At 39.3% G+C, this 26,916-nt stretch overlaps 1 protein-coding gene across 4 annotated transcripts; it reads right to left on the reverse strand.

Moving 5' to 3' along the window:
* Positions 1 to 1,943: 1,943 nt before the first annotated feature.
* On the reverse strand, positions 1,944 to 24,871 carry ZNF475 (zinc finger protein 475). Of its 4 annotated transcripts, XM_071730864.1 has the most exons (6): positions 24,628 to 24,871; positions 20,383 to 20,433; positions 15,862 to 16,045; positions 13,504 to 14,423; positions 5,343 to 5,523; positions 1,944 to 2,289 (listed from the first exon to the last, which is right to left on the reverse strand). In XM_071730864.1, exons 4-6 carry the CDS (start codon positions 13,978 to 13,980, stop codon positions 2,138 to 2,140), a joined length of 810 nt encoding a protein of 269 aa, XP_071586965.1. In that variant the 5' UTR covers positions 13,981 to 14,423; positions 15,862 to 16,045; positions 20,383 to 20,433; positions 24,628 to 24,871; the 3' UTR covers positions 1,944 to 2,137. The 4 variants fall into 4 exon arrangements, with proteins under 4 accessions (XP_071586965.1, XP_071586967.1, XP_071586966.1 ...); XM_071730866.1 differs by lacking the exon at positions 20,383 to 20,433; XM_071730865.1 differs by lacking the exon at positions 15,862 to 16,045.
* Between the last annotated feature and the right edge of the window lie 2,045 nt (positions 24,872 to 26,916).

Here is a 26,916-nt window from a genome sequence, read left to right on the forward strand (position 1 = left end):
ACCTTTGACTATCTGCAGACTATACATTTCCCATTCTGAAGATGAAAGTGTTGGTGAGGTGCCGTTGATTGTTTTGGAAATTTTTTCCATCAATGCTGGTATCCCTCCCAGTCTGAATTAACAGCCTGCCAGGGCTGGAGCCAGGAGCATTCCTCCAATAATAGAACAGTGATATTACTTCTTATTTCATTTATACTACAAATCACACCACTTGATAGCTTGAAAAATAAAAGTTGCTGGTACCCATATTTCCTTTTAGTGTGTAGAAAGGCCTCCACCTCATCTGATTTGTAAGTGCAATAGTAAGTCTGAATGCACTTAGAAAATTCACATTGGTCACACCATGCTTAACAGCCAGCTTTAAGCCTTAACCCTGAGGGTGAAAACATACATGAGATACAGTTTCTTTCATGGTATCAGGAAGCCTACATTTCTGGTTAACAACTTGTCCTTGATTTTGTCATCTTTTGAATAACCTGATTGCTTAATAAAATACATGTTATGTAAGTAAAATAATAATAAAAAGTGCTCTATGCTGTACCTTGTTAAAAGGAGGATTAATTGCTTCATGTTTGACCTATTCAGTGACGTGTTGGCACAGTTTGTGCTACATAACATGGCAGCGTTTTTCAAAATAGAACATTCAAACATCTTTCCTACCACTTGCTCGTACAATACCTACTCTTCTTGCACTGTTACTGTCACATTTGGCATAAAGAACAGCGTTGTATTTTATTCCAGATATCTGACACACTACACTTGTTTTGGATTGATATAGAAATGTTTTCTATGTCAAGTTCATGACAAAGATGTGCTCCTCTAGCTTGGACAATTTTTGGCATGACTGGCTTATTGACCTGATGATAAATCAGATGGTCAGCACCATTCTGAAGCAAGAAATGCTCCAAGAGGAGGAGACTTGGCTTCCACCCCATATCTGGAGCCTTTTATGTGAAAATGTCTCACATGTACCAGTCAAGACCTTCAAGAGCTGCAGAGGAAGCAAGCCCTACAAGAAGTTCTACAAGGAAGTGCCTCATGGATTTAAACCTTGAGTTGGAGTCAGTGAATAGCCTTGTGCCAAAGATGGACAAGGACATAAAAAATGTCCCCAAACCAACAAAATCAGAGTATTTACTTGATTTCTCTGATTAGTCAAATTCAGCTGGAGGTCCTTACACTAACTAGAGAAGCTTTCAATAGAAGGAAAACAACATTTTCAAAGAACTAACTTTCCTGATCAACATCAATCTGGCTTTGCTTTAACCGAGACTCATTGAGCTACTAGTCATTGAAATTCTTATTTCCTGAAAATTGTCTTAAGTATCAATTTCTGAAACAGTAGATAAATATATTCACTGAGTAAGAGACATGTAGCCAAATATCCCTGTGGACAAGGGAGCTCCAGACATTATTCCATCTCTCTCAGTCTCACAGATCTATCAAAAAGCAAGACCACAATATGGATCCCTATGGATTCTTGTGGAGATTTCTGCAGTGAAAGATCTCTGAGAGCTACAGGTCTTTTTTTAATGTCCTTTGCTGAACAAAACAAAGCAAACCAAACAAAAAAACCCCATGCGATGTAAAATGGGAAATGCATGCAAAAGGCACAACTTCTTTCAAACATCCAGATAGCTAGATCTGGAAGGCTGTCAAATGTGTGGGGCTGGAGAACAACCCAGAGATTAAAACATTCGTTCCCAGGGACAGCACAGCAACTTGGAAAACAACCCGGGAAGAATCTTCCCTTGGGTTCTCCTTCACCCAACTAAGCACAGGATCAGAAGAATGAAGATGATAGTCAATGATATGTTCAAGTACTTATATGCCACCCCTCTCAGACTGTGGTTTTGTGGTTTCAAGGTGACACTTATAGAAAAGAGGAGGCATTTTTGCTACTGCTGGGATGAAAAATCAACATATTAGACCTGACATTATGGTAGCAACTGCTGATTTTACTCCAGAGGCTTTTGGATCATGTAATCTGATGACAGAGTGCAGGTTTGGTACCAATGGCTCTCCAGCTGGATTTCATTTCTCTCATCGTTTGGCTGACAGGTATGGGTGCATGTGTGTGTATTCATACATGCAAGCATGCATGCATGCACATGTATTCATGTGTGTTACATCCACTTCATTTTGCAGGTTTTGGTTTACAGGACCGCTGGTGGACGATCAGTCTGTCTGGAAGAAAAGTACGCCCACAAATATCACATGGAACTAGCTGGTTCTGGGCGCTGGTCCAGGCAGCTTCATTTAAAGCATCAAGATCATAGAAACCTTTGGCTGGAAAATTAAAAAAAGAAAGTATCAGCTTTCATTCTGGAGACCCACATTCAAGTCTTCATGGAAAATATTTTCAGGAAATACCTGTTGACTGAGCCTTTCAGTTTAACCAAACCATATTGCTTTTGCAAATGAAAAAGAAAGAGAAGAAAGAAGTAAAAGAGTAAAAAATATATTAAAAAAGACTCTGCTTTTTGTCCCAGGGGCTGAATTAAATTAACTTCAAACTGAATCATTTTGTATTGTACGAGACTACAGAGAAAACATCATGCTGTGCGTTATGATATGCATTCTCAGCTAATTATTAACATCTTTGCATACATACTATTATCAGCAAATTTTACTTTCTGGCTTTACTTCAAGTTCTGTTTAATGAGCATGTGTTATCTGACCATGGCAGTGGGTACGAGCTTATCATACTTGAGAATATACTCTTTGTACTACTCTGGACAAGAGGCCAAATTTTCTTCATCTTGAAGTCTGTGGAAGGTTTGCCAGTAAGTGGAGTAGAGCTTAGGTAAGCCTAAAACCTTACAAACAAAATCTGCAGTTCTCTTAAGTCACAACTTCCAGTGAGGTCAATGTATTGATGCATCTATTGTCATCTAAATGCTTAACCAGCCTTACCCTGAGTTATTTTCCACTGCAGGAAGAGTGGCTGCTCTGAAAGCTCAGGAGCATTCTTAAAAATGCTCACATCAGATATATTTTCAAGATTTTATTTGAGTATTAAAAAAGTCTTGTTTACTTTCATCTTGAAATGGACTTTTACATAGTGTTGTTGCAAACAGATTTACAAAGAAGCCAGGTAGGTTGCTTAATACCTGGATTTAGGTCTTGTAAGTCTTCATATGAAGTGCATGCAGAAAAAAATGTCTGGCTTGATTTGAATATGTATTTGCTTCACCCTTCTCAAAAGGTATGACAACACAGAAAATAACTATGAAAACTGCTTTTGTCTGTGAACTGTTAGCAGCAAACCATTTTTTAAAAGAAAAAGATTCATGCATTTAAAAATATTGCATGGTTTCTGTCACTGGCACATGATAGAGCTCTTCATTAAAGGCCCATACAGTTTTAATATGATTCATATCCAATGGTTCACATAACCACAATAAGCCTTAGATCTCTTAATATGCCTGTTCCTAATGTTCATTTTGTTAGAAGAGCAACCAAGTTGTGTTTCTTTTCTTGGCTGAGACAAATATCCCCTTTGCTTGCAGGAAATGAATGTGTGTTTTCTGTACTTTGGAAAGTTTATTGAATATAAAAAAACAACAACAACAAAAAAAAAGAGACAGAGGGATGACTTTCTCCTTGCAGGCATGTGTTAGGCATTCCACAAACAAAACACTGTGTAATCAGGGCAGCGGTTGTCTTCCCATGACAGTTGAGTTTTCAGAAAAAGATTTATGTAAGTTATAAAAAGTTTTATGTAAGAAGTTAATATTTCTGAGCTTTTTTTGAACATTGCCTGCTCCATTCAACAACAGGGATAACCCCTCCTCCCTAAGTTGAGAAACTGTGAGACATGCAGTACATGTATGTGGTCTCAAGGTCAGTTACAGCATTAACCAGATGATTGAGAGTAAGTCTTATGGAAAAAGAACAACACTGAGATTGTTTTGTCAAGGCCAGGAGTGTGAGGCAACTGCAGGGGGAACAATTTTAGCTCAAGCTACAGAACTTTTCATACTTGCACCAGCAGGCATTTAGAGACAGATGCTGGAAGCAAGCGATTGTCCTTTGGGAAGTGTGGGCACACTTCACTTCCCAGGGGATGCACAGCACCTGGTGTGACTCACTGCATAAATGAGACAGTTTTCTGATTCGTATCTGAGAGCTTTCTACTGGATTGTTCTCTCAAAGACAGGCTGTCTTTCTCCTTGCACTCCCTCAAAACAGGAATACTGCATTTCAAAATAACCTGATTTGTTCTTTTGCATCCTTCTCTTTCAGCGGGAATTCTCATTTTCTCAATTTTTTTAAACCACACAAAATGCCATAATTAAAAAAAGCTTAACAACAAAAAAAGCAGATACAATGAATATGTCTTTGGAAGCTCTTTTACCACTGATTCAAGTCTACTGCTTGCCATTTATTAATCAGGTTCGGATTTGATATTATTTGAACGGCGATTGTTATTTTTAACATCTAGTTAGTGGTTTTGGTGATCCTGCTTTCTTCTGTGTGTGTCTTCTGAGGATGTATTTTTTTATACTGCTGTAAACTGATCTAGTTTATGACTCTCACAGTGAGTTATAGGAGAATTTGTCTACTTTTCCAGACATTAGGGGAAGCTGTGGGAAATTGTGGGGAATATTATAAAAAATGGGGGCGAATTTACAGCCTGTGAGTAACTGGTCCACACTGAGACCAAAGTAGCTTAGATCAGCTGGCAGGGCCAGGGAAAGCATCCAGCTGAAATGGTGAAATAACTTATGTGGGAATGGGGAAGTCCTGGAAGCAGCTTCCAGACAAAGAATAGATAAAGTTTCCTTTTGGTCCTACAGTGAGCATCCACTCCTGGGATACACGTGGGAGTCCAGCTCTCTCAGGTTGTGGGGATCACAAATTCTCATCAATTTGAAGAATTTGCTATCCAGACATCTCAATAAAGAGAAATCACAATACACACACATTTTATTTTAATGACTGTATGTTTCAGGTTGGCACCTCATTCTTAGGTGCTTTTTCTCATTTCAAAATATGCCTTTCTACAATATTGAAAATAGTCAAAAGGTACTGATGTAGCTGTGAAGCAGCAGATTACTGATTTTTGTATGCTTTGATTCAGAACATATGGACACATAAAGAGAACTAATCCAGGAGCCATGTCCCACAGGGTAAGAACAATTCTTACTTTTAAGATGCAGCACAAAAGGAGAATAGGACATTTAACAGAAAGCTTAAAACACCCCATGATGGCTACCTTCTCTTCTAATTAAGATGGAGGAAGAAGTACTTGCAAACCACTAAGCTGCTGTTCAATTAATTTTTTTTTCTTCCTTGCAGATTCTCCCTCCCATCTCCTCACTTATTCTGTGGCTTACCTTGTACAGGACTGATATCAGGCTTTTTAGGCTCTGGTCTTCTCAGGTGCTTGGGTAGCGTGTCATTCTCCTGGTGCCATTTTTTAAGGCATTGTGGCTCATGTATTGCAATAGATTTTGTTCCATACTCACGGCCACATATGTAACAAATCACTGTTGGTGGCCGTCTTATCCCTTGTGCCTGCAAATAACAATTGTGAAGATGAATAAACATTGTCTTCAACATTAATTTTGAATTAGAACACCTTTGGATGAAAACAATCATGTAGATCAAGAAACTCATTCCTATCTATGAAATCAACATAACTATTTCTGCCATTTTGTCTGGATTCAGTCTTCGAATCTGTAAGAGATAATGGCTTATTAACTGGCCACCTAAAACAGGTAGGGTCCTTCTGCAGACACTGTGCTGAAAATTCATGTGTGTTACCTAATTAACACTTATCTATGTAGCTCTTTCATTTTCTTACCATCAAGTTTGTGGAAATGCTGAGTCTTCAGAGGGAGAAACAACTCTGCAGCAGTGGAGTTGCTGCAGCAGTGTCCACCTTAAATGTTGAAGCCCTTTTTTTATCAACCAAACAGAAACAACATGGAAAGCAGGAAAAGAAGTTTTCTCAGCTGAAATGCTGATATCTAGTGCAGTAGGAGAAAGATCCCACCTCAAGGCAGAACACAGTCAAAATGTGGTGTCCAGCCTTAGCATTTCTGTTAAGCTCGACAGTGAGAAGAGCTGGCTCAAGATTGTCCCTAACCTTACATTACTTCTGCCACAGGTCAGTTGCTAGTAGAATTCTTGGTCTTGAATGATTAAAACTGATCTAGGATATTTCAGGATAGGGGGGGGAAAAAAAAAAAAAAAAAAAAAAAAAGGAAGTGTTGCTTGCTTATCCCATAGGGTCAGTGTGAACTTTGCCAGTGACTACAGCGAGAGCAAGTCAGTGTTTCTGCACTGCAGATCTGCTTTTGTCCACAGAGAAAAACAGCTCAAAGGAAATAAAAAAAAACCAAAAAAGAAAACGTTAACCCCAAACTCCACAAATGTATATTCAAAGCTTGAAAAATATATAATTACTGTGGTATTGCAGATTATGAACTTGACTGTATCCTTAGGCACATCCTGGGCTAGGCATGGTGTCAGTACCAGCCCTGCTTCAGAAGTAGTGTAAAAACATACTGCAGAGACAGCACTTGGAGGGATTCTGATGGATCTCACAAATGCCAGCACTTTCTGTGCTCCTGACTGCAAAATACCAGTAAAAGAGCAGCTATTAACTGCCCTCCTAAAGCAGAGGGACAGCCATGCCAGACCAAACATGGGAAGACTTTCTCACTCAAACAAGGGAGGCAGGGATTTAATTTTTGTCTTTGCTGCTGTGTAAGACAAAGCATAACCTGTTCCAGTATTTATGACTATGTCTGTCAGCCCATCAGCATATTCAAGAAATTCTGGGCAGCTCTTCTCACATTTGTGCTATAGTCTGAAAATGTCATTAGAGAACAAACTGCATAAGCTTTCTTTCCTGTATCACACATGCAAACTCAATTACACGAAGAAATAATACTCAACAAAGTATTATTGCTGGGAAATGTTGGACTTAATCTGGAAAATTTTCATAGTGAACTGAAATATAACTTATCCAAAGACAGTCTTCCCAAGGACATTTTCATCTTCTTAACTGTCAAATGGAAATTCCTTAGCTATCTTTGATAACAGGATATTTTATATATAATGTTTTTTCTTGTTCATAACTGAATACAGCAACAGCCGATTTAAGAGTGCCCTCTAATTTTCATTATCAGCTTTTGCATACTTCCATACTATAGCTCTTGAGCTAGATCTTGTCCTGTTTGGAGATAAGACTGGTCCAGATACAGCATCTTCCAAATGAAGTGTGTGTACCTTTGTAGGCCTTGGAATCTTTAGATTATGATACAGTATAAATTCTTGAAGCTAAAGGACTCATTTCAGGATGCATGCTTGTTATGGGTATGCTTGTAGTATTTCAGAAATGATTTTCTTAAAAAAAAAAAAAAAAGCTAGGTGTAAAAACACTAGGAACATATTTTCTTCCCAAGTTTTCTTTAGACAAGTTTGTGACATTCAGTATAACAGCTTATTTGTTGGCTGAAAATTAGGGAAGAGCAATCTGATTTACATTCAGCTTGTAGGGGCTCTTAACATACTACTAGAATGGGAAAAAGAAATCCTAGAAAAAGAAATGGAAATCACAGTTACTTAGCCTGCACTGTCACAGTCATTTCCATTATATAGGGCAGTGTAATAAAAGCAAATGTATATCTTCATTGATATAAGACAGGTGAAAAGTCACTTAAAAATCAGATATTCCCAATAAATTTAAAAGATGCATGGAAATATCATTGCTAAAACTATAGTTTTTTTATCTTAGAAATATTTCCTTCCTGAGTGGAGATTGTTTCTTTTGGTTTTTACCTTTGACTGCTTCAATCAACACTTATTCCAAAGTAGCTGTGATGTCCTACTATTGAGTATCTGCCAGAGACCTCTGAGACAAAATTCGGTGATCTCCCTCCAGTCCAATGTGGATACATTTCCACAGCGGTAAGATGGTCTTTTTGCTAAATAAAAAAACCCTAAAACATAAAGCTTAAATCAGCAGTACTGTGGTCCTTTCAGATCCTGACATAGAGTTTGCAGGTGAATTTTTGGTTGTGACTGAGCAGAACTAGGCTTGCAGCTAAAGAGAGGATTATGCAGTGATAGTGGATCAAGGGTTGGACTTGATGATCTCTGAGGTCCCTTCCAACCCAGCCAATTCTATGATTCTATGATTCTATGTTTTCCAAAGTTATCAATTGGGATTAATTCAAAACTAAATCCTGTTTGGTGAAACAATGTTTACGAAATATATTCAAATAGAAATATCTTGTTTTGTAAGATTTAATTTAAAATTTAAATTTTAAAATTTAAAAATGCACAGAAAAAATAGCAGAGGCTAGCCAGCATTAATTAAAAGGAAATGGATCTTTCTAAGGGTGGAATTGTTTTCTCCAGAAATGTAGTGGGTTTGTACAATCACTGCACATCAAATTACGTACACAGGTCCTTTTCTGGAAGCACATGTTAAAAAACTGGAAAATAAAGCCTGAAGGAGAGTATCCTTACAATTGGTGGTAACAGCTCTTTTGTTGTTTAACTATGGAATCTGAGGTATGATAAGCTTTGTTTGGGCTTTCTACAGCTGATGATGTTTATCCTTCATTTCTATTTCTCTTCAGAGTGTGCCTATCCCAAATGTCACATCTGGAGGACTGCAGTTTGAAACTAAACTATTTTTGGAATCACCACAATTTTCCAACCCAAACTACTCACAGGCCAGTGGCTAGGCTGTCTGCTCACTGCTTTGTTTTTCAGTTTTAAAAAGAGTTGTAGGGCAGGTCTGTTCCTGAGGGTATGTGTTATAAAAATACCTACAAATACCTAGCAGTGCAGTTAGGCTTTCCTCTGGTGTCTCACTGTTTTCTATTTTCTCCAAAACTGCTAAGTATGTCTGCATGACCATGAATGAAGTCATTTAGTTCAGAGGGCTATGCAAGTATGTATTTTCAATAGACTTGACATTACTTGAGGCTAGCTCCAGGCTGCTGTTATGGTGTTACATGAGGTCAAATCCTCCCATCCTGCACAAAGCTTTTAATTTCTTTCTAAGTACACTCAGTAAGACTGACTCCTAAACTCCCCTCCACAAATATTTAACATGCAGGACTGCACACGCCTCTACCTTTCTTGTTTGTTTGATTATCTACGTGGCCACAGCTCTCATGATAGGCTTGAACTGACCAAAGAACAGAAGATCAGGAAAAGTTTGGTACAAACACTTGGCAACATTATTGTGTTGTAGAAAGGTACCTTACCACACATTCTTCTCTGAAAAGTAAGAGGCGTTCTGCAGAAAGGACATGGACAAGCTGTGACATGGTTGTCATGATCAAACAAAGGTGCATTTCACATCCTTCTGGACTGACTTCAGCAACTGCCCCAACAAAGCAGCAGACTAACATTAGCAGTGGTCATATGTCCTTATATGAAATTTACTTGAATAGGAAGGTAATTCTGCCCAGTACTGCAGGTATTGAAATATTTCACTCATGTGAAAGCTCTAGAATATTCCTTTTTACTCCTGATGGGCTATTTTTAAAATAAATGTATCAGTATAATGAACATGGCATTTGTGTAAAAGCCGAAATGTAGGAAGCTCATTCATTCTCCATGACAATACTCAATGTGTTTCATTCCAGCCATCCATTCACTGTCAATTCTCATCTAATTTTTTATACTTGCAAATAGATTTGTCAGCTTTCTCCTAAGAAAGTCTTCAAAACTGCTGCAAATGAGGCAAGCAAAGTTTATCACTGATTTTCCATCTTCATCAGAATTACACAGCATCTGAAGTTTTTTTTCGATGTACCAGATGACTTTATGCTAGAGCAAGATACAACATCAACATTTTGCTGCTAAACAGGTTTTCAAGACATACTATGTTAATATGCATTGCAATATAGCAAAGGTAGATTGCCAGAATCCTATTTTTACATAATTAACTCGATAAGAAAACAGCAGATGGCAGCACCAGATACTAGTGACATGTCTGATAGGATTTTAGGATAGAAGCCATCTATTGCCAAAAAAAAAGGAACACATATACTCACAGCAAGTCATTAGTACTCAGTTACATGTAGCAGACATTCTGGCCTATGAAATAATCAAAACCACACTCTGCTCTAGTCCAAGTCTGAGTTTCAGTAGTCCCAGACATCACTTCCACTGTCTGACATATCACAGAAGAATCCAAAAACATTCCAGAGTTCATGAGATCCTTGAGAGTCTCTTAAACATAGGCTGTTGTTTGCTTTACACAGCCAGACATGGTTAACTCAGATGTGTTCATGAATTCTGAGAGTGAGGACAGTTAGAGAAAGAGATGACTTATCGAAGCTGCTGAGTCTCCAGCTCTAAAGTCAGTGATATCAGTAATGATACCAGTACAGTTGATCCTGCACTTGAGAGCGTGGTGAAGTTCCCACTGAGTGGAAAAGGGGAAACATAACCCCCATTTTTAAAACTGGACAAAGGAAGACCTAGCAAACCATAGGCCAGTCTCACCTCTGTGCCAGTCAAGATTATGAAGCAGATTCACCCGGAAATTATGCTAAACTACGTGGAAAATATGGAGATGATTGATGACAGCCAATATGGCTTCATTAAAGGCCAATCATGCCTGAAAACCTTGCTGGCCTTCTATGAAGGGGCTACAGCACTGGGCTACAAGGGAAGAGAAACTGCTGTCATCTACCTGGACTTGTGCAAAGCATTCAACACTGTTGGACAGCATTGGAGAGATGTATACTTGACAGACAGACCACTTGGTGGATAAGAAATTATCCATGTGGTTGCATTCAAGAGTTCTGGTCAACAAACTGGTGCCCAAGTGGAGATTAGTGACAAGTGTTGCTCCTCAGGGGTCACTAATAGGACTGATGCTGTTTAACATCTTTGTCAGAGACATGGACTACGGTATTGAATGCACCTTCAGCAAGCTTGGTGACAACACCAAGCTTGGGTGTTGCTTGCTATAAAGCTCAATGTGAGCCAGCAATGTGTGCTTGTAGCGCAGAAAGCCAATCACATATTGGGCTGCACAGAAAAGAATTATGACCAGCAGGTCAAGTGAGGTGATTCTCCCCCTCTGCTCTGTACTTGTGAGAATCCACCTGGAATACTGTGTCCAGTTCTGAAGCTCCCAACATGGGAAGTCCAGAGTCCAGAGTCCAGAGTGAGTCCAGAGGAGAGCTGGAACAACTCTGTTATGAAGAAAGGCTGAGAGAGTTAGGGTTGTTCAGCCTGGAGAACAGAAGGCTTGGAGAAGACCTTACAGCAAAGTTTCAGTACCTGAAGGGGGCTGACAGGAAAGCTGGGGACAGACTTTAACAAGGCCATGTAGTGATGGGACAAGGGCTGTTTTCAAACCGGAGGGGGTACACTGAGATTAGATATTAGGGTGAAATTCTCTCCCATGAAGGTGGTAAGACACAAGGTGCTCTGGGAAGCTGTGGACGCTGCCTCTCTTCAAATGTTCAAGATCAGGTTGGATGGGGCTTTGAGCACTTTGGGTCTAAGTGGAAGGTTAGACCTTCCCCACAACAAGGCAGGGGGGAATGGAACTAGATGGTCTTTCAGGTTGCTTCCAACCCAAATATTTCTATGATTCTATGATCCTTAAAGTGCCCTTCTGCCAGGATCCCAACTGAATGCCATTTCACTTTGCTACCAGTTATTTTTAACAGAATTAACAAGCATCTGAGTAGTTGGTAAAGTGAGCAAAATTTTAAAAATATGCTGGAAAAATATTGAGACTGTATAGGAGACCAGATCTGGCCTGTGTCCATAGCAGACCTGCAGTTCTTCTGTGAACTTAGCTCTTTTCAACATCCTTCAGTGGATATTTATTTCAGTCTTTCCATCTGTATTACCTCAGCCTTTAATGTGTACCTTCTCTTTACAAAAGCGTAGATCTAAAAATAATAAAATAAAGAACCTCAGAGAGGGAAAATCTATCATCCCTTCCTAAAAACCATTGTTAATAAAGAAGTCCTTCAGAGTCAATTACAAACTGCAAGCTGTAAAGCCTTATTTGTTCTGCTGCAACTGATGAACTGTAACTGCTTGGAAGTAAATGAGGAAACCTGTTGTTCTCACAGAAGAAAGAATAGATTCAAACACATTTCATTCTGGCTCCACAGAGCTCACAGAAGGAAAAAGTGGTAATAATGTTGTTGTTCAACAAGTAAGCAGATGTGACTGAATCCACACAGGGACCAGATATGTTGTGCAAGACGGCAACATTATTATTCTCAATGCCAAACCACACTCCAAAAATTTTTTATGGCATTGTCACACTGTGGTCATTCTACCCCCTCCCCCATTATTTTTTTAAGCATATAGCTTCATGTGTGACAGACAAAAATCTCTGCTTCATATCCATGCCTTTAATTGAACAGTCACCTATAGAGCAGTGCCAGTTCTCCAGAGCAACACAACAAGGACATCTCCTTTCCTACAGCTAGAGATGCACCTGTGCAGCACCTTCAACTGTTTGTGGTTTATTTGAAATTGCTGATTAAAGACCTGAGGAGTGGACCTAATTTGCCAATACCTATCTCTGTGGTCTCAAATAGCCCAATAAAAAAATTACTCACATTGTCTTTATTCTCATATTCATAGGGTTAATGCTGTTATCTCAGTTTATTCAGCAGCTGGAAAACTGAAATACAGCCTGCTTCAACTTTTACAACTGTTTTAGAAATGCTCTGCATATCACTGCATTCCTTTGGTGACTGGGAAAGATAAATCCCATTTTCAAAAGTAGTGTAGGCAATCAGGAGTCCAACTCCCATTAAAAAAACATTATTGTAGACAGTGGACCTAAATTTAGACATCTATCTTTTTACAAAACTCCTGGCCAAAAGACAGCTTGTGCAGAAACAAATGCAGAAAAAAATATGTCATTTTCCAAAACTCTGCTTAACTTTTGGATAATGTGAATCAGCTTCTTTATTCTTGGATTTTGAGTCAAGTTCAGTGGAAATAAATGTGCAGTCTTATTTATTTCACTGTTGTTATACTCTGAGCTGATGCCTTTGACCATGCAGTCCTCAGTAAATTTGTGTTCCATGCAAAGGGTAAGAGTAATGGTAAAAATTGAAGAGCACTGGATTGCTTACAGAATAATGAAATATTGTCTTTCATTTTAACTAAATAAAAACACCTAGTACCTTCTGAAACATAGAACATTCAAAGCTTCCCTAAACTACCCAATAGCAGCTCCTGGAGAACTATAGCACACAATGGGTCACTTTTGGTGACATAACTCTCACAGTACCACAGAGTATGAGAAGCCAACTACTCCCTTTCAATAGGAAAATCAAGAAATAGGCATAAGCAGTATCCCATATGCAGTCAGTATTCCCCTCCCTTTTGCTACTATTCAGCAGAGAAACATCTCTGCATGGAGCCAAAAGATCCTTCAGAAGGAAAGTGATGGTAACACGGTCTCTAATAGAGTGTCTAGGATAAAACGCCACCCACACTCTTCCAAAGACCATATGCTTAACCATTTACCTTGTTTAATGTGGCTGGTGCAGCTCCGCCCTTCCCTTCCATGGTCTTCAATGGATCATTGCTCGCTGAGCCAGATCCAGAGCTTGGGCCTTTCCCAGAGGTACGGGGGGCAAAGCTTGACTGCCCCCCCTTGCTGCTACCTCCTTTGCAACTCCTTTGGTGCACAACGAGTCGGTCAGGAAGGAAGGTTCGTCCACAGTTTTCACAGGGCAGGAGCTGGGCTTGAGCACTCTGGTAGGCTGCCTCATTTTCATCTGCAAGCGTGCAGGAACCACCACCCAGGACCTCAGGTTTTCTGGGCTCCACTCTTCTGAGATGCTTCGGTAGCTTATTGTTTTCAATATGCCACTTCTCTAGGCACTGGGGTTCATGTATTGAAATAGACTGTGACCCAAACTCTCTGCCACAGATATAGCATACCCTGAAGCCAGGTCTTTTTGGTGGGATGACAGGCCGATTCAGTGGTGTCTCAGACATATTTGAAGAATCTGACCGCTTTGATATTATTGCAGTGCCTGGTCGCCTTTGTCTGGGATCCAGCTTCTTGATCTACTACTCTGGGCAAAATTCTGGGAAGATCTGACACATCAGATGATGAAACCTGCTCTAAAGGGAAAATGCTAGAGACACTAGCAGGGGTCTCTCCAGCAGCTGGCAGCTTGTTAGAGGTTTTGTTCACATTCTTTTTGTTGATATTTGTTTCCATGAATGGTACAAGATGTCAAGAAACTTCTTTCTCTCCTGCACGTAAAGGGCTTGTGGAAGTCTGCTAATCAGCATGATGCTCCATCTCCTTTATTTGGTTTCATTGGCTTGAAAGTACTAGGGACTTTAAAGCTGGAAAACTGAACTTAATGGCCATTTCAGTAGGGATAGAGGGCTTCTGTGTGGTTTTGTTTCACCTTTTGGTTTGACAGATCCTGAAAAATATTAAATGAGTACATATTAATAAAACAATGTTTCTTGTTACGGTTACTGACCAGTGATTCATCACTAAAATCAGTTTACCTTACCACTTTGTTGTATTTTTAAGTAGCAGAGAAGTAACACCCCTTACATGTTATGTAATGATGAACATGAATAACATAAATCTAAAATTCTAGTCTTAGAGGGTATGAAGTCATGAAGGACATGAAAGAAGATGGGTGTGCATAAACTGAAGCTGCTGAAATAACAAATATGCTTTATTTTTTGTAATTGACAGAGTTGATATTTCTGACACAGCCTTAAGTCTAACCATTAAGTTAAACATAATTTCCCTGTCTCAAGTGAAATGCCCAATGCCAGTGTTCAGTCTCCAAAAGCATAATTAGTAAGAAAAACGTTCCCAGTTTGTAGGATGGAGGAAATACTAGGCCCCTTTACTCAGCACTTGTGAGGTGTTATCTCAAATTCACAGACAAGTCTTAATTCTCCTAGTAAAGAGATATTAACAAAATGGAGCAAGTTTATCAATATGGACTACAGAGATGCTTTGGGGGCTGAAGTACATGCCATACAACAAGCTAAGGGCACTGTGTTTTTTAAGTCTCAAGAAGAGAGTGCTAAACATATTGCAGTCTGTGTCTGAATATAGACAACTGTGTTGTACCACTTAAATGTCCATTTTTCACAAAGACAAAAGTCAATTTTTCACAGAGGCAATCTTTTCTGCTGGTCCTCCAAAGACCAGAAAATACAATTGAGACTGTAAGCTTGTTATGGTAGAGGCTATTGTTTTATTGCATGGATACAAGGTAACTAATTATCAGGCTAACTGTAGTCACAAGCAAGCAAGAGGTTACATAGACAGGCAACAACCAAGGACAGCAAGGTCATCACTGTCTATTTTATAATAGAAGAAAGTGATGGTTGTCACTTATTTTGCCACCAAGGCATGACGGCCATTGTTACGGGGTTGGCAGCTCTTCCTTTGACTTGAGGCAAGTCACCTTGTCCTTACCAAATACTCCAAATTTTTTCTCAACCCCTCTGAACTTTTAGGGGGTTCCTAACTCCCAACCTTACCTACCCAGAGATCTTGCTGATGCAGTGTAGGTCATTTTCTCTGCTGCCACCAGCCAACCTGGATCTGCTCTGAGTTGCTCTTATGTCATGTCAACACAGGGGACTTTGCTGCTACTCAATAGCCATTTCACCCTTACCATTCTCACCTCTAAGCCCAGGGGCTGAATTTACAGTTTTGTCCTTACCCTTGAGATGAGAAACATAAATTTTGCTTTTGCTACTGAGAAGAACTGAGCTGATTCTAGTTTCTCATAGATGTTCTAGGGGATATCTAAGGGACATGGGCAATAGTGAAAAAAACAATTTGTCACCATGATTAGTCACAAGTAATCACATGATTAGTCATCTTACCACAGATGTTTAGATTGCTGCATTCATACTGTTTGCTTAAATATTAAAAAAGTTGCATATTCCATGGACATTTGTGACACTCTCATTTTAGAAAATCTCCCATGAAACTCAGATTTGTTTGCATGCAGATTGGAAGAGGTGAAGACCATCAGAGCCAATCTGTGATTTGTATTGGAACAATTTTCTGTGAACAAGGTTGTTGGAGTTAGCTGTTAAAAATAAAATTCTTGAAGGATATTATACTTAGCACTCAAAATCACCACCACCTCTGAAACTCTATTAGATAACTGCAGGCTGTGGAAAAACATAGTTAAGTATAAGCTGTACCACGATCTTAGTCTGAAGCTATCCGGTAAGTGTATAATGTAAGCTAAAGAATATACAAAACTGTAGCACTGGATTTTTTTGTTTCAGATGTTAAAAAAAAAAAAACAGCAACTTTTTTTGTCTGACTCCTACCCAATGTATAATTGTGAAACATCCAGTAGAAAAGCATACTACAGACAAAGCAATTTGGACAGTAGCAATTAATAATTCTTGTGTAGTTTCCTGACTTCAACATGTGCTATCCCATTTTGAAGCAATAATTTTTGCCCTCACTAGCAACGTTCAACTTTGCTAATTGTGTAGACGTATTACAAAAAGGATTCATAAAAAAAAAAAAAAAAAAAAAAAATCCCCACAGCCTTTCCATTGTTTTCCTTTTAGAAGGCCTAATTTTGTGATCTCAACACTGTAGAAGGCTGATCACTTTGTACCACAACTTGACACTCCAAGTTAGCCAGTTGTGACCAGATTGTGCATGTGATTGTTAGATGAACAGTTCAACCGTATGTGAAATTTAAATCTGCAAACTAGCATTTAGGCTACTTCAAGGCTATTTCAAAGACTGGGAGAGTTTCCAAGGAGGGTGGCCCGCTGGATGAATCCCAGTTGGGAAGTAGCCAAGCTCTTTAGGAGGATGAGGGGAACGGAGAGCCAGGGAAACATTAAAGGGTCATGAAGGCAGGGGAGATAAGGGTTATTGAAGGGTCACAGGAAGGGAGCATCAGAAAGTTCAGCTACATTTCAGGGAACTTCTGAACTTTGCAAGGTCCTATTTATGTCCTATTACTTGATTTATGTCAGAACAACACTGCTCTTCTGCTACCTGAGAGGATTCTTAAAGCAACAGTGCACATCAAACTTTGTGTGCATGCCACACAAAGAAAGTTAGGTGACTAAATCTGTTACAATTAAGAATGAATCATTCAATAAAAGATGCTATAAACAACACATCAACAATATAACCTATTGTTGGATTTCCAAGCCTGCTATTGTAAATACTTCATGAGAGAATTATGCTTTCTTGTGGGGATTACACCATTTGGTCTACATTTATTCCTGCCAAGCTGACGTTATTATTTGGAAACTTCCTATAAATTCAGTGTGAAATGAAAAGGCATATGAGGAGTTCAAATCTTTTCTCAAGCTCAGTGGTAAAGATGTGAAAATAATTCAGGAATGGGATTTAGCATTTCTTTTCAAAACATAAAACTTCCTTTTGTCTTATAAAAATTTTACAATATATTACTTAATAAAGTGAGAAAGTATGGTTGATCACTGCATATAGCTGTAGGAAATCTTTCCTCTCCTTTTCCAGTGAGTATGATGCTTAAAAAACAATCTCAGGAGCTGCAGCCACTTTGGGTGCTTGCAACTAATGGGTGAGTATAATTTAATTAAAAGCAATTGAAATACTATGGCTAGTTCAGCATCAGGCTAAGAGCTTCCCTTTACCCAAAACAGAACAGAATTACAAGAGTGCAAATGGCATAGCACATCTCTTATCTTCGTGTCCTGATTAGGAAACTGGAACTCTTGCAAACTGTTTTAAAGATTTTCCTAACCAGAATTGCAACAATAGCATTATTATCCAGGCTTCATTAATGTGGCCTTCTCTGAGCTGCCATGTGTTATTCAACCTACACAGGCAAGTGGAAATTTCTTTCCTGAAATGGCCTTCTTTATGTCTTCTTTCATGTCAGTGTTGGAACTTGGAAGCAAAGTTGACACATACGTTTTCTATTTCCTGTATGCAGCCGTCCCTGAAGAGTGACCCTCTCTGTTTTTCATCTCTCTTGATTCTCTCATGTAAACAATTCCTCAAAACCCATTATAAGGTTATTTTATAAGCCTGGATTCCTTGACTGAACAAAACATACTTATGCTAGCTCAGGGACTAAATTGGCTGTTTTCAATGAATCCTGAACTGTACTGCTTTTGACTTAGATAGAATTCCACATGGAGTCCTCCCAGATGAAAAAAAAAAAAAAGCAGTTTACCTTGTGGAAGAACACAGTGCATGAAGCCTCCTGCTGCTTGTACACAACAATGTTCATTCAATGTACAAAATACAGGAACAGTGGCAACAATCTGGGGAATCTGTGTACAGTTTTTGAATGCTGACCGATACAACAGCATCTCTATGTGCAGCTTATATCAGACTGCAAACTCCATTTAAATTATATAGCTAGTTTACTGCCACTGTTCCCATATGCCAGCACAGAAAGGAACAAGATAAATCCTCGCACCAGGAACTAAAACAAAGGTCACAGATCTTTCAAGCCAAGACATCTCAAAGAAATACTCCTTGGAGTGGCATGAGTCTTTCTAAAGGTGAAGCCAATTTTCATGTTTGGATTTAGGAGGGAGGGTCATAAACTAGCAAAGTAAATAGTGGGAACAGCTGATTCCTTTACTATTTTGAAAAAAAGAAAGTGATAAAGCTAGGCAAAGGACTTAGATGAAGTGCTTGCTTGAGGTGGTAGTAGCTCACATCCAAGAGGCTCTTTGGAGAGATCACCTATAATTGCAAACTGCTTACAAAATCAGGACTCACATAACAGAGTTATGAGAATGTTTGCATGGGTTGCTCTGCCTGAGGAAGCCTGTGACACGTCACAAGGATACACTAAACAAAGAGGCAAACATATGGCTTCAAAGTGGTGGCACCTAAATACAACAGCCTGATGGAAGCCCAGCTACAGATCAGGATGTCTGTGTCAAAAAAAGAATGAACTAATTTTAGGCTGCTAAAACATACTGCTTAATCCAGTATCTCAGATTCAAGAGTTCCTGGCTATGTAAGCCTTGTTTATGCAAACCCCCTTTTCACTAGAAGATTTGCTGTTGTTTGCCTCCGGTGCTACACCTAATGTTGTGCACTTGTTCTGCCTGTTCATCACTCAGTGCTTGAAGTCATAAGCTTTCTGCTTGTTATGTTAGTCACTTAATAAAGGTGATTCATGGGACTAAATTCACAAGTTGTCTACAGGAAAAGTTATTTCAACTGTACTACCTACCTTTACTGTTACAGTGATTACAAATTTCTGAAAGAGCTATAAATAATACGCAACAATCAACAAATTTTTGCACCACAGTGATACCCAGAGATCCTGGTTTCTTGTTCTAGGCTGTACTGTGTAAAAAGACAAAGGAGAATAACTCAGTCTAAGAGGACAACAGATACAGAAAGAGAGAGTTGAAGTGATCTGCTGAGCATAACCGAGCAAGTCGGAAAGGTGTGGAAATTAATCTAGATTTTCTTGTGCACCAACACCAAATCAGTCTGATAACAAGAATTTCTAAAGCTGATCCAGATCCTTAATATCAAGATAAGCCATTTCTTTTTTTTTTTCTCCCTTTTACTGGGTTTTCATTATATTTACATATAAAAGAGGTGTCAGAAAGGACCAAACTGATGTCCTGTGTTGTGTGCCAAAAAGCCTTACTTCAGGCTCTTTCCAAATAAAAGGTTATCTGTGAGGCCTCCCATTATTTTTTAAGGGAAAGCAAATTAAAATAAACCAACATTTTAAGCTGTGTTTTCTCTTGTGTTAAATGTTGTTTTTTACTGCTCAGTTGTAAATCACTTCAGAAATCTGTTAAGACAAAGTACTCAAACATAAGTTGGACAAAAATATTGGATAATTTGTACTATATTAGGTTGGATCTGTTTTTAACTGAAAAGATAAAAGGAAAAAAACATTCTTATGTTTCCAACAATATTTTTAGCAAATTAACCACACATTAAAACACTCAGATTTTTCCAGTTCAGCATTTCATTTTCTCCACAGCTCCTGGCTAGAGGAGTCTCTTTTCATTAGTCCTAGAGACTACTATTTTCCTTCAGTCATGTGAATAGGGTTATATATTATTTGATCAAACAAATTAAGATCACTGATATGTAGGAAATCCATAGTTTTCTATGTCAATATGATTCATCTTGCCATACCTGAGCAAAACCCCTACTTTTATGCATCCTCCTATCCCAAGAAATGATTTGCAAGCTCTGAACATACAAATGTTGGCATGTACATCCACTTCTGGCAGCTTCAAGACCTTGTAAGTCTGTAAAACCTAACATCACAGCAGCCTGGCTTTAATGTCTTATGAGTAATGCACACTCAAAACCATCCAAGTATGAAGCTTGTTCCATCAGAGCTGCACGTACAGCAGTACCATCTCCCCCATACTTACTGCCATCCAGAAGCTGATGGTTATGACTTCATTAAACATGGATTCAGCCAGCTAAGGACAAGGGAAGAATACTCAAAACAAAATACACCAGGCTAAAAAACACTGTTTTCTGATATATACAAACAGGCTAGAAATCTCCAGGAACTTTCTAACTACACATTTTTCCCACTATTTGAAGTGTTGGTGCAACAGAACTAAAACTTTCATCGAAGATTTATCAAGAATAAGAGTGAAAGACTCAAAAATAAGAGTGAAATCGGTATTGTTTGTGTGCACGTGTATGCACAAAGGTTCATTAGAATATAAGAGAAGAAAAATACATAGCCCTGAGGTTTCTGTATGATCCTAATAAAAAGCTATTTAAGCTGTTTGTGGCAATGAGACAATCACAGCCAAATTTTGTAATTTTATTCTGACTTTATATAGTACCAGCATCTTCCTTTGATTCACTTTCTACCTAAAATTTTATGGGTCAATCCAAAATTCATTGACACAGCCATAGCAGCTATAGCATACTTGGCATTTGAGGACATCCTACATATAATTACGCAATAAATAATTTTCTTTTATTTAAGTACTTTATTTTAATTATATTTATGACAATCCTGTCAGAGAGAGGCGGAGACTTGTTCTAGTGACTCATGTTACTATGTCCACTGCTGCCCAAAGAGAAGGAAGAATTATGATTTTGTGGTTCTATAGAATATGCTGAGGTTGGAAGGGACCCATCAGGATCATCAAGTGCAATTCCTGTCCCTGTGTAGGGCCCCCCCAGGATCACACCATGTGCCTGACAACATCATCCTCTTGAACTGAGTCAGGTTTGGTGCTGCGACCACTTCCCTGGGGAGCCTGTTCCATTGCTCAAGAGCCCTGTGGGTGAAAAACCTTTTCCTGATACCTAACCTAAACCTCCCCTGATTCAGCTTTCTGCCATAACCCCAAGTGCTGTCACAGGTCACAGAAGTAAAGAAATCAGTTCCAGTCCCATCTCTTCCCCTTGTGAGGAAGCCACAGACTGCACTGAGGTCACCCCTCAGCTTCATTTGCTCCAAACTGAATAATCCAAGTGACCTCAGCCACTCCTCATATGTCATTCCTTTCAGACCCTTCACCATCTTCGTGACTCTCTTTTGTGTGCTCTCCAACAGCTTGATGTCTTTTCTATACTGCAGTGCCCAAAACTGCACACAGTACTTAAGGTGAGGCTGTACCAGTGCAGAGCACAGTGGGACAGTCCCCTCCCTTCACTGGCTGGCAATACTGTGCTTGATGCATTCCAGGACATGGTTGGCCCTCCTAGCTTCCAGGCCACACTGAGGAATTACAACTGTTAGTAGTTCAAACACATGGAAAAAATTAAAGTTTTTAGCTGAAAAAGTAAACTTGTCCAGAATTTAAAAATTAAAAATTCTAGACCTCCTCTAGTAATGCCATTCTCTTTCAGGTATCATTTATGCCCTACAACCAAGGTTCTTGCTTTCCATATTTTACTTGATGACAAATTACAACTTAGCAGGATGAAGATTACCTTAATTTTACACATAATTATTTCACATCCTCATCTCATATTTTAAATTAATAATGTTACCTTGCCTCTATGCTTATCCTTGTGCTAAACTGAGCATAGATATGCTGACATGATGAATTGGGTGACACTTATGATAATACACATCACATTCTTAATCATCAGTTACTTCAGTAGATGTGTGATATTTAGTGATACACAAATCACAGAGGGCTTATCAGATATACATCAGATAACGCACTGATTATTTGCCCAGAGCACAGGATTAGGAGAGCAAGAAGACATCTATTGAAGTAAGTTCACACAGCTTGAACTGAGCTCAGGTGTTTTTGTTCAACGTTTCCATTTCTGGCACTGATGTGTGCAGAATCTGAATGATTCCCAGTGATTTTGATGGTAAGTAGTAATTTGTGCAATAATCTAAAGCAAGTAGGCTGAACCTTTAGGGGGGAACAAAATAGGTGGTTGGATAAATGTATAATTGGTTGAATCTCTTAATATAAAAATAGAAGTCAGGAACGTCAGCTTGTGCAAACTGACATAAGTCAGTGGAAATCAGAAGAAAGATTACAATGTACATGTGCTGAGAGCTTTTCACTAGAAGTGAAGAGTGATTCAGCAAAGGAAAGACACTTTTCTGGATAACCTACACAAACAGTTACATCATTCAGGATAAAATAATCAGAAGGGGTACATGTTCTCATCTTTCCAGATGTAAATCAAGCTTAATTTTTCAATAGTGAAAAAGAGTTCCCAGTCACACATTACTCCATAAGTATGTTTTCCAGTACTTTTGCTATAAACAGGATATTCAGCTAGATGATCTGATTATCATAGCAATTCCTATGCTCAGTAAGATTCAGCAGGTATTAAGTAATATGAAAACTAAATGATGACTGGAAAACCAAAGTAGCAGAATTGACAGAGGGAATCTAGACAAGCATATGAAGTAATCTGAAATAGAAAACAGCTAGACCAACAGAACTCTAGACATCCCATTTCTTTTGTGAAATAGTGGTAATCTCAACAAGAAGTTATTAAATACTCCTGGTTGTATCTTCTATAAACAATGAAGCACATGCTAATCCTTTGCAGAAAAAGCATGATGTAGTGGCACAAAAAGAAAATGGACACTTACTAAATCTCTGTTACAGAAAACAGCAGAATGGGAAGGCTATCAAACAACTTATTACATCCATCACGAGACTTGAACATATTCTAGCACAAGGCTGATGATGGCTACTTGTAGGAGAGCAACAATTTTTAAGGATCATGTAGATAACAAATCTTAAAATCAATTCTTCTTCATCATTGTTCTTCTCCTCCAGATTAGATCAGCAGTAATTTTTAACTGGTGTGAGAGGACATGCCTGATAAACCACATCAAATTTTACCTAGTACCACTAGGCCCTGGTGATTCTGTAATTTGCCACATTTAATGGTGGTCTTTTTCTCAATTTAGATATATAGATACAGCTTCAAATCTATCTGTCTGTCTATTTATCTTGTCCTGCTGCCTGTTTTATAATTATTTAGTTAACAGAACACTATTACATTATATGAATCAATAGAAATGTTTGGAATAAAAGTCTGAAATGGCCTCAGATAATGCACTTCCATGAAGTGACATGCAAAAACCCCTGTATGTCTGAGCTCTTTACTTTGTGACTGTAATTTCACCTGGTTAGAAACCAGTGCATCCTATTGTGGAACGATGTCCTCACTTAAGTAGATGAAGAGTAAAATTAAAAAAAAAACCCTGTAATGAAATCAATGGTATTACTTGGTAACTTGATCAATCAGATGTGAGAGTATCATAGCAAGAACTTTTGTTCAATGTGAGCTTTAAGATAAACCTCTTGGAAATGCCAGCTAACTTTTCTGTGTTACTTGTGCTTTCCAAGCCAAAAATAAAAAATCCGACTTTTATACTAAACCTCTACATCAGTGCTAAGCACCACAAACATCCCAGGAGTAGAATTGAAAGAGGTAATTCCTGGAATACAGGATAACCAGTAATTATGTATCAGGTAGCATAATCACTTATACTTCTAGACTAACATTTCTAGCTGCAATATCCAAATGGCTGCCCACAATTATTCCAATTTTATTCTCCTTCCCTTAAGAAGACACTCATAAATGAATCCCATCCACTTGCCAAGAAAAGTGAGAGGGCAATTAGGAAATCAGAACATCTGACCTGGTAAATGCTGTTAACTCACACACAGTTTTTGCTGAGGAAAGCCCCACAGAAATTAATTCCAGAGAAAAAATGCATTACCTTGCAGTAAGAACTATTGCACACCCATTTATTACCAATTATCTGGGCTGAGAGAGGAAAGTCACTCAAGTCTTTCTCATTGACCTTCTTACTTATTTATACCCAAGCCTACGAACTCTGCAGGAACGTGGCTGCCTGGTGCTTCAGGATGAAGCGAGGCCAGCTGTGTTACCAGTGCCATCACCTGAGTTTCACAAAGAAATCAGGTGAAAAACAGAAAACCTGGGATCTGAGCTTGGAGGATCCCAACTGGTTGTGCCCATTGGCTAGGCAGGATTGCTTCTTGGACTTCAGGACTGAAGAAAAACCATAGAGCCTCCTCACCCCATCATTCCTCCATCATCCTGCCCCCTCCCAAATTTCCACAGTCATATTCAATTCAGTGCTCAAAGGACCAGGCAAGGCACCACATTCCTAACGTCCTTCTAAACATTACCTTGGTTCCTAAGAGTGGCTTAAAATTTTCTAATTTTCACAAGGTCTGATCTTCTCTGACGTTCAGTTCGCCCTTCAGGGAAGAAAAGAACTGAACAGCAGTGAGTCCAACACACCCGGAACACATTCCCGCCCCGTCCCGCATGACATGTAGGTTTTCTCCCTTCCCTGCTTTACGTTTCCAGCTGGGATTCCCCCGCCCTCCCGGAGCCCCGCGGGGTCCCGCAGGTGAGAGCCCCGGCAGAGGCCCCGCTCGCCCCGGCCCCTCGGTTGCCGCGGCAACGCGTCAACAAGCGCACGTGTTCCGCCGGCTGCCCGGGCGCTGATTGGCCGAAGCCCTTGTCAGTCACAGAGGGGCGGGAGCTGCGCACTCGGCTTGGGGGAGGCGGAAACTCCTCTGGGCATCCCGGGCCCAGGTCTGGTTCGAAGGGAAAGGTGGGACTGCTCAAGTTACCAGCTTTTGGGTCAAAAACATGGTGTGTTTTGGGTTTAAGTTGTTGGTTGTTGTTTTTTTTCCTGCCAGGCAAGCAGCAGAAGTATGTGTGAGGCGAAACTCTATTTGGTCAGCTTAACACCTGCGGAAAGGGTCCCCAGTCGGGCTCTGCATCGGTTGCACGTCGGTCCGAAAGTTAAATAAATTACACCTGCTCTCCATTATCCCCTCTCCCTCCCAAGAAAGGGAAAGGAGAAACAATAGGGCGGCAGGGGCGGAGTCTGACGGACTGGAAACCACACAGCCTTGATGAAACAGTAGTGATAAAAAGAAAACCGATTAATTATATACACGGTCCTTCCGCCAAAAAACACATCACTACCGAGGCTGCAGGGCAGCCCCGGAAAAGTCCCAGGCTGGGCTCCTGGAGCCAGCAGCAGACGGGAGCTGGGTGCAGAAAGACAGGGATTCAGGAGGGCATGGGTCGGGATGAAAGGCAGAGGAACGGGTGGAATCTTCTCCCAGGATGCTGGCCATGGATGAAGAAAGCTTGACCCTTACGATCTCTTAAATTTATACTGAGTGTGATGCATATGGGATTTCTCTCCATTTGCTAAAAACCTAAAAATACATGACATGCAACCTTTGCTTAGAGCCTTGGCAAGAGAATGTCTTGTGTTCTGCTATGCAACAGAAACCTGCTGCAAAAAAATGCTGCTATTGGTTTCACACTGAAAGTTTAGGTGTGTCAGGTATACTGCTAAGGCAGACATGAAGCAAACTTTCCAAATGTCTTTTTACAACATACATTCTTTGACCACCTCCCCTGGCAGTTCAACTGCTCTAACCCATGTCAGTTCCCAAGTCTGAGACACACAAATGAAAATGACAGAAGGCTTTCAGGGAAGTAAAATTGCGTTGTGTGATCTGAATGACAACAGTGTGTAAAGGAGAAAAGTAATAGCAGGTTAGCTCTTCTGACACTGCAGTACCACTATGCCAAACAATTCAGTGTTATGCTATACAAGGCAGCAGGTACTTAATCAAACGAACAGAACTCAGATTACAAGCAAGTGGCATTTAACCTTTTACCTAGCCATAGGGGTTAAACGCAACTCGTATTGTACAAAATTTATTGTCAGTATGATGTAGGTCTCCCACCTTTAAAAACAATTTAGATGCATGCTGGAATTTTACCAGGTTTTGCAAGATACTTTGGTGCCAGGAAAATGGACAAAAAAAGTCAGTTCACCTTCAGCACCAGTTCTGTCACCCTAGACTGTGACCTTCAACTCATTTGAGGCATTATGAAACTGTGATGACTATATATGGCATACATGCAACTAAATAATAAAGAATAATACTGAAGTTACAGAGCTGAAATCCAGGAAGTACTGAGATCTAAATTACAGTTTGCCTCATAGATCTAGTGGAAAAGTTATAAAAAAGGATGCTTACATTTTGTTAATATTTATATTCACTTATTGGTCCTCAGAGGATACAAAAATACTTTGCTCTATTGAAAATTTGTAGGTGGAATACCTGTTAAGAAAACCCTTACACATGGGCTGTCCTAGATATCAGTGTGTATTGGCAAGGGAATTATTTACAGTACAAGACTATTAGGAAAAGAAAACCTTACAATTTTTTTTTCTTTGAAAAAAACAAAAGCTTCAGATCATTAAAAACAAACAAAGTAAAAATACTTCTACCCCAATTTAAAAGCCACCCTGAAATCCTAAAAAATATTCTCATCAGGGTGATGGAAAACATTTTGTGTTACAAAAGAGGTCTGTAAAATAGACTAATCTTTGCATAAGTTCCTATGACCATCAAAGTTGGTAGATTTTTTACATA

Source organism: Heliangelus exortis, chromosome Z (assembly GCF_036169615.1).
Source record: "Heliangelus exortis chromosome Z, bHelExo1.hap1, whole genome shotgun sequence".
Lineage (NCBI taxonomy): Eukaryota > Metazoa > Chordata > Aves > Apodiformes > Trochilidae > Heliangelus > Heliangelus exortis.

Coding starts and splice junctions, on each gene's coding strand:
- ZNF475 (XM_071730863.1), bottom strand. CDS start 13,980: ATGTCTGAGACACCACTGAATCGGCCTGTCATCCCACCAAAAAGACCT. Junction 5,524..13,503: donor CACCAGCCACATTAAACAAG/GTAAATGGTTAA, acceptor TGTTATTTGCAG/GCACAAGGGATAAGACGGCC. Junction 2,290..5,342: donor TGATATCAGTCCTGTACAAG/GTAAGCCACAGA, acceptor TTAATTTTCCAG/CCAAAGGTTTCTATGATCTT.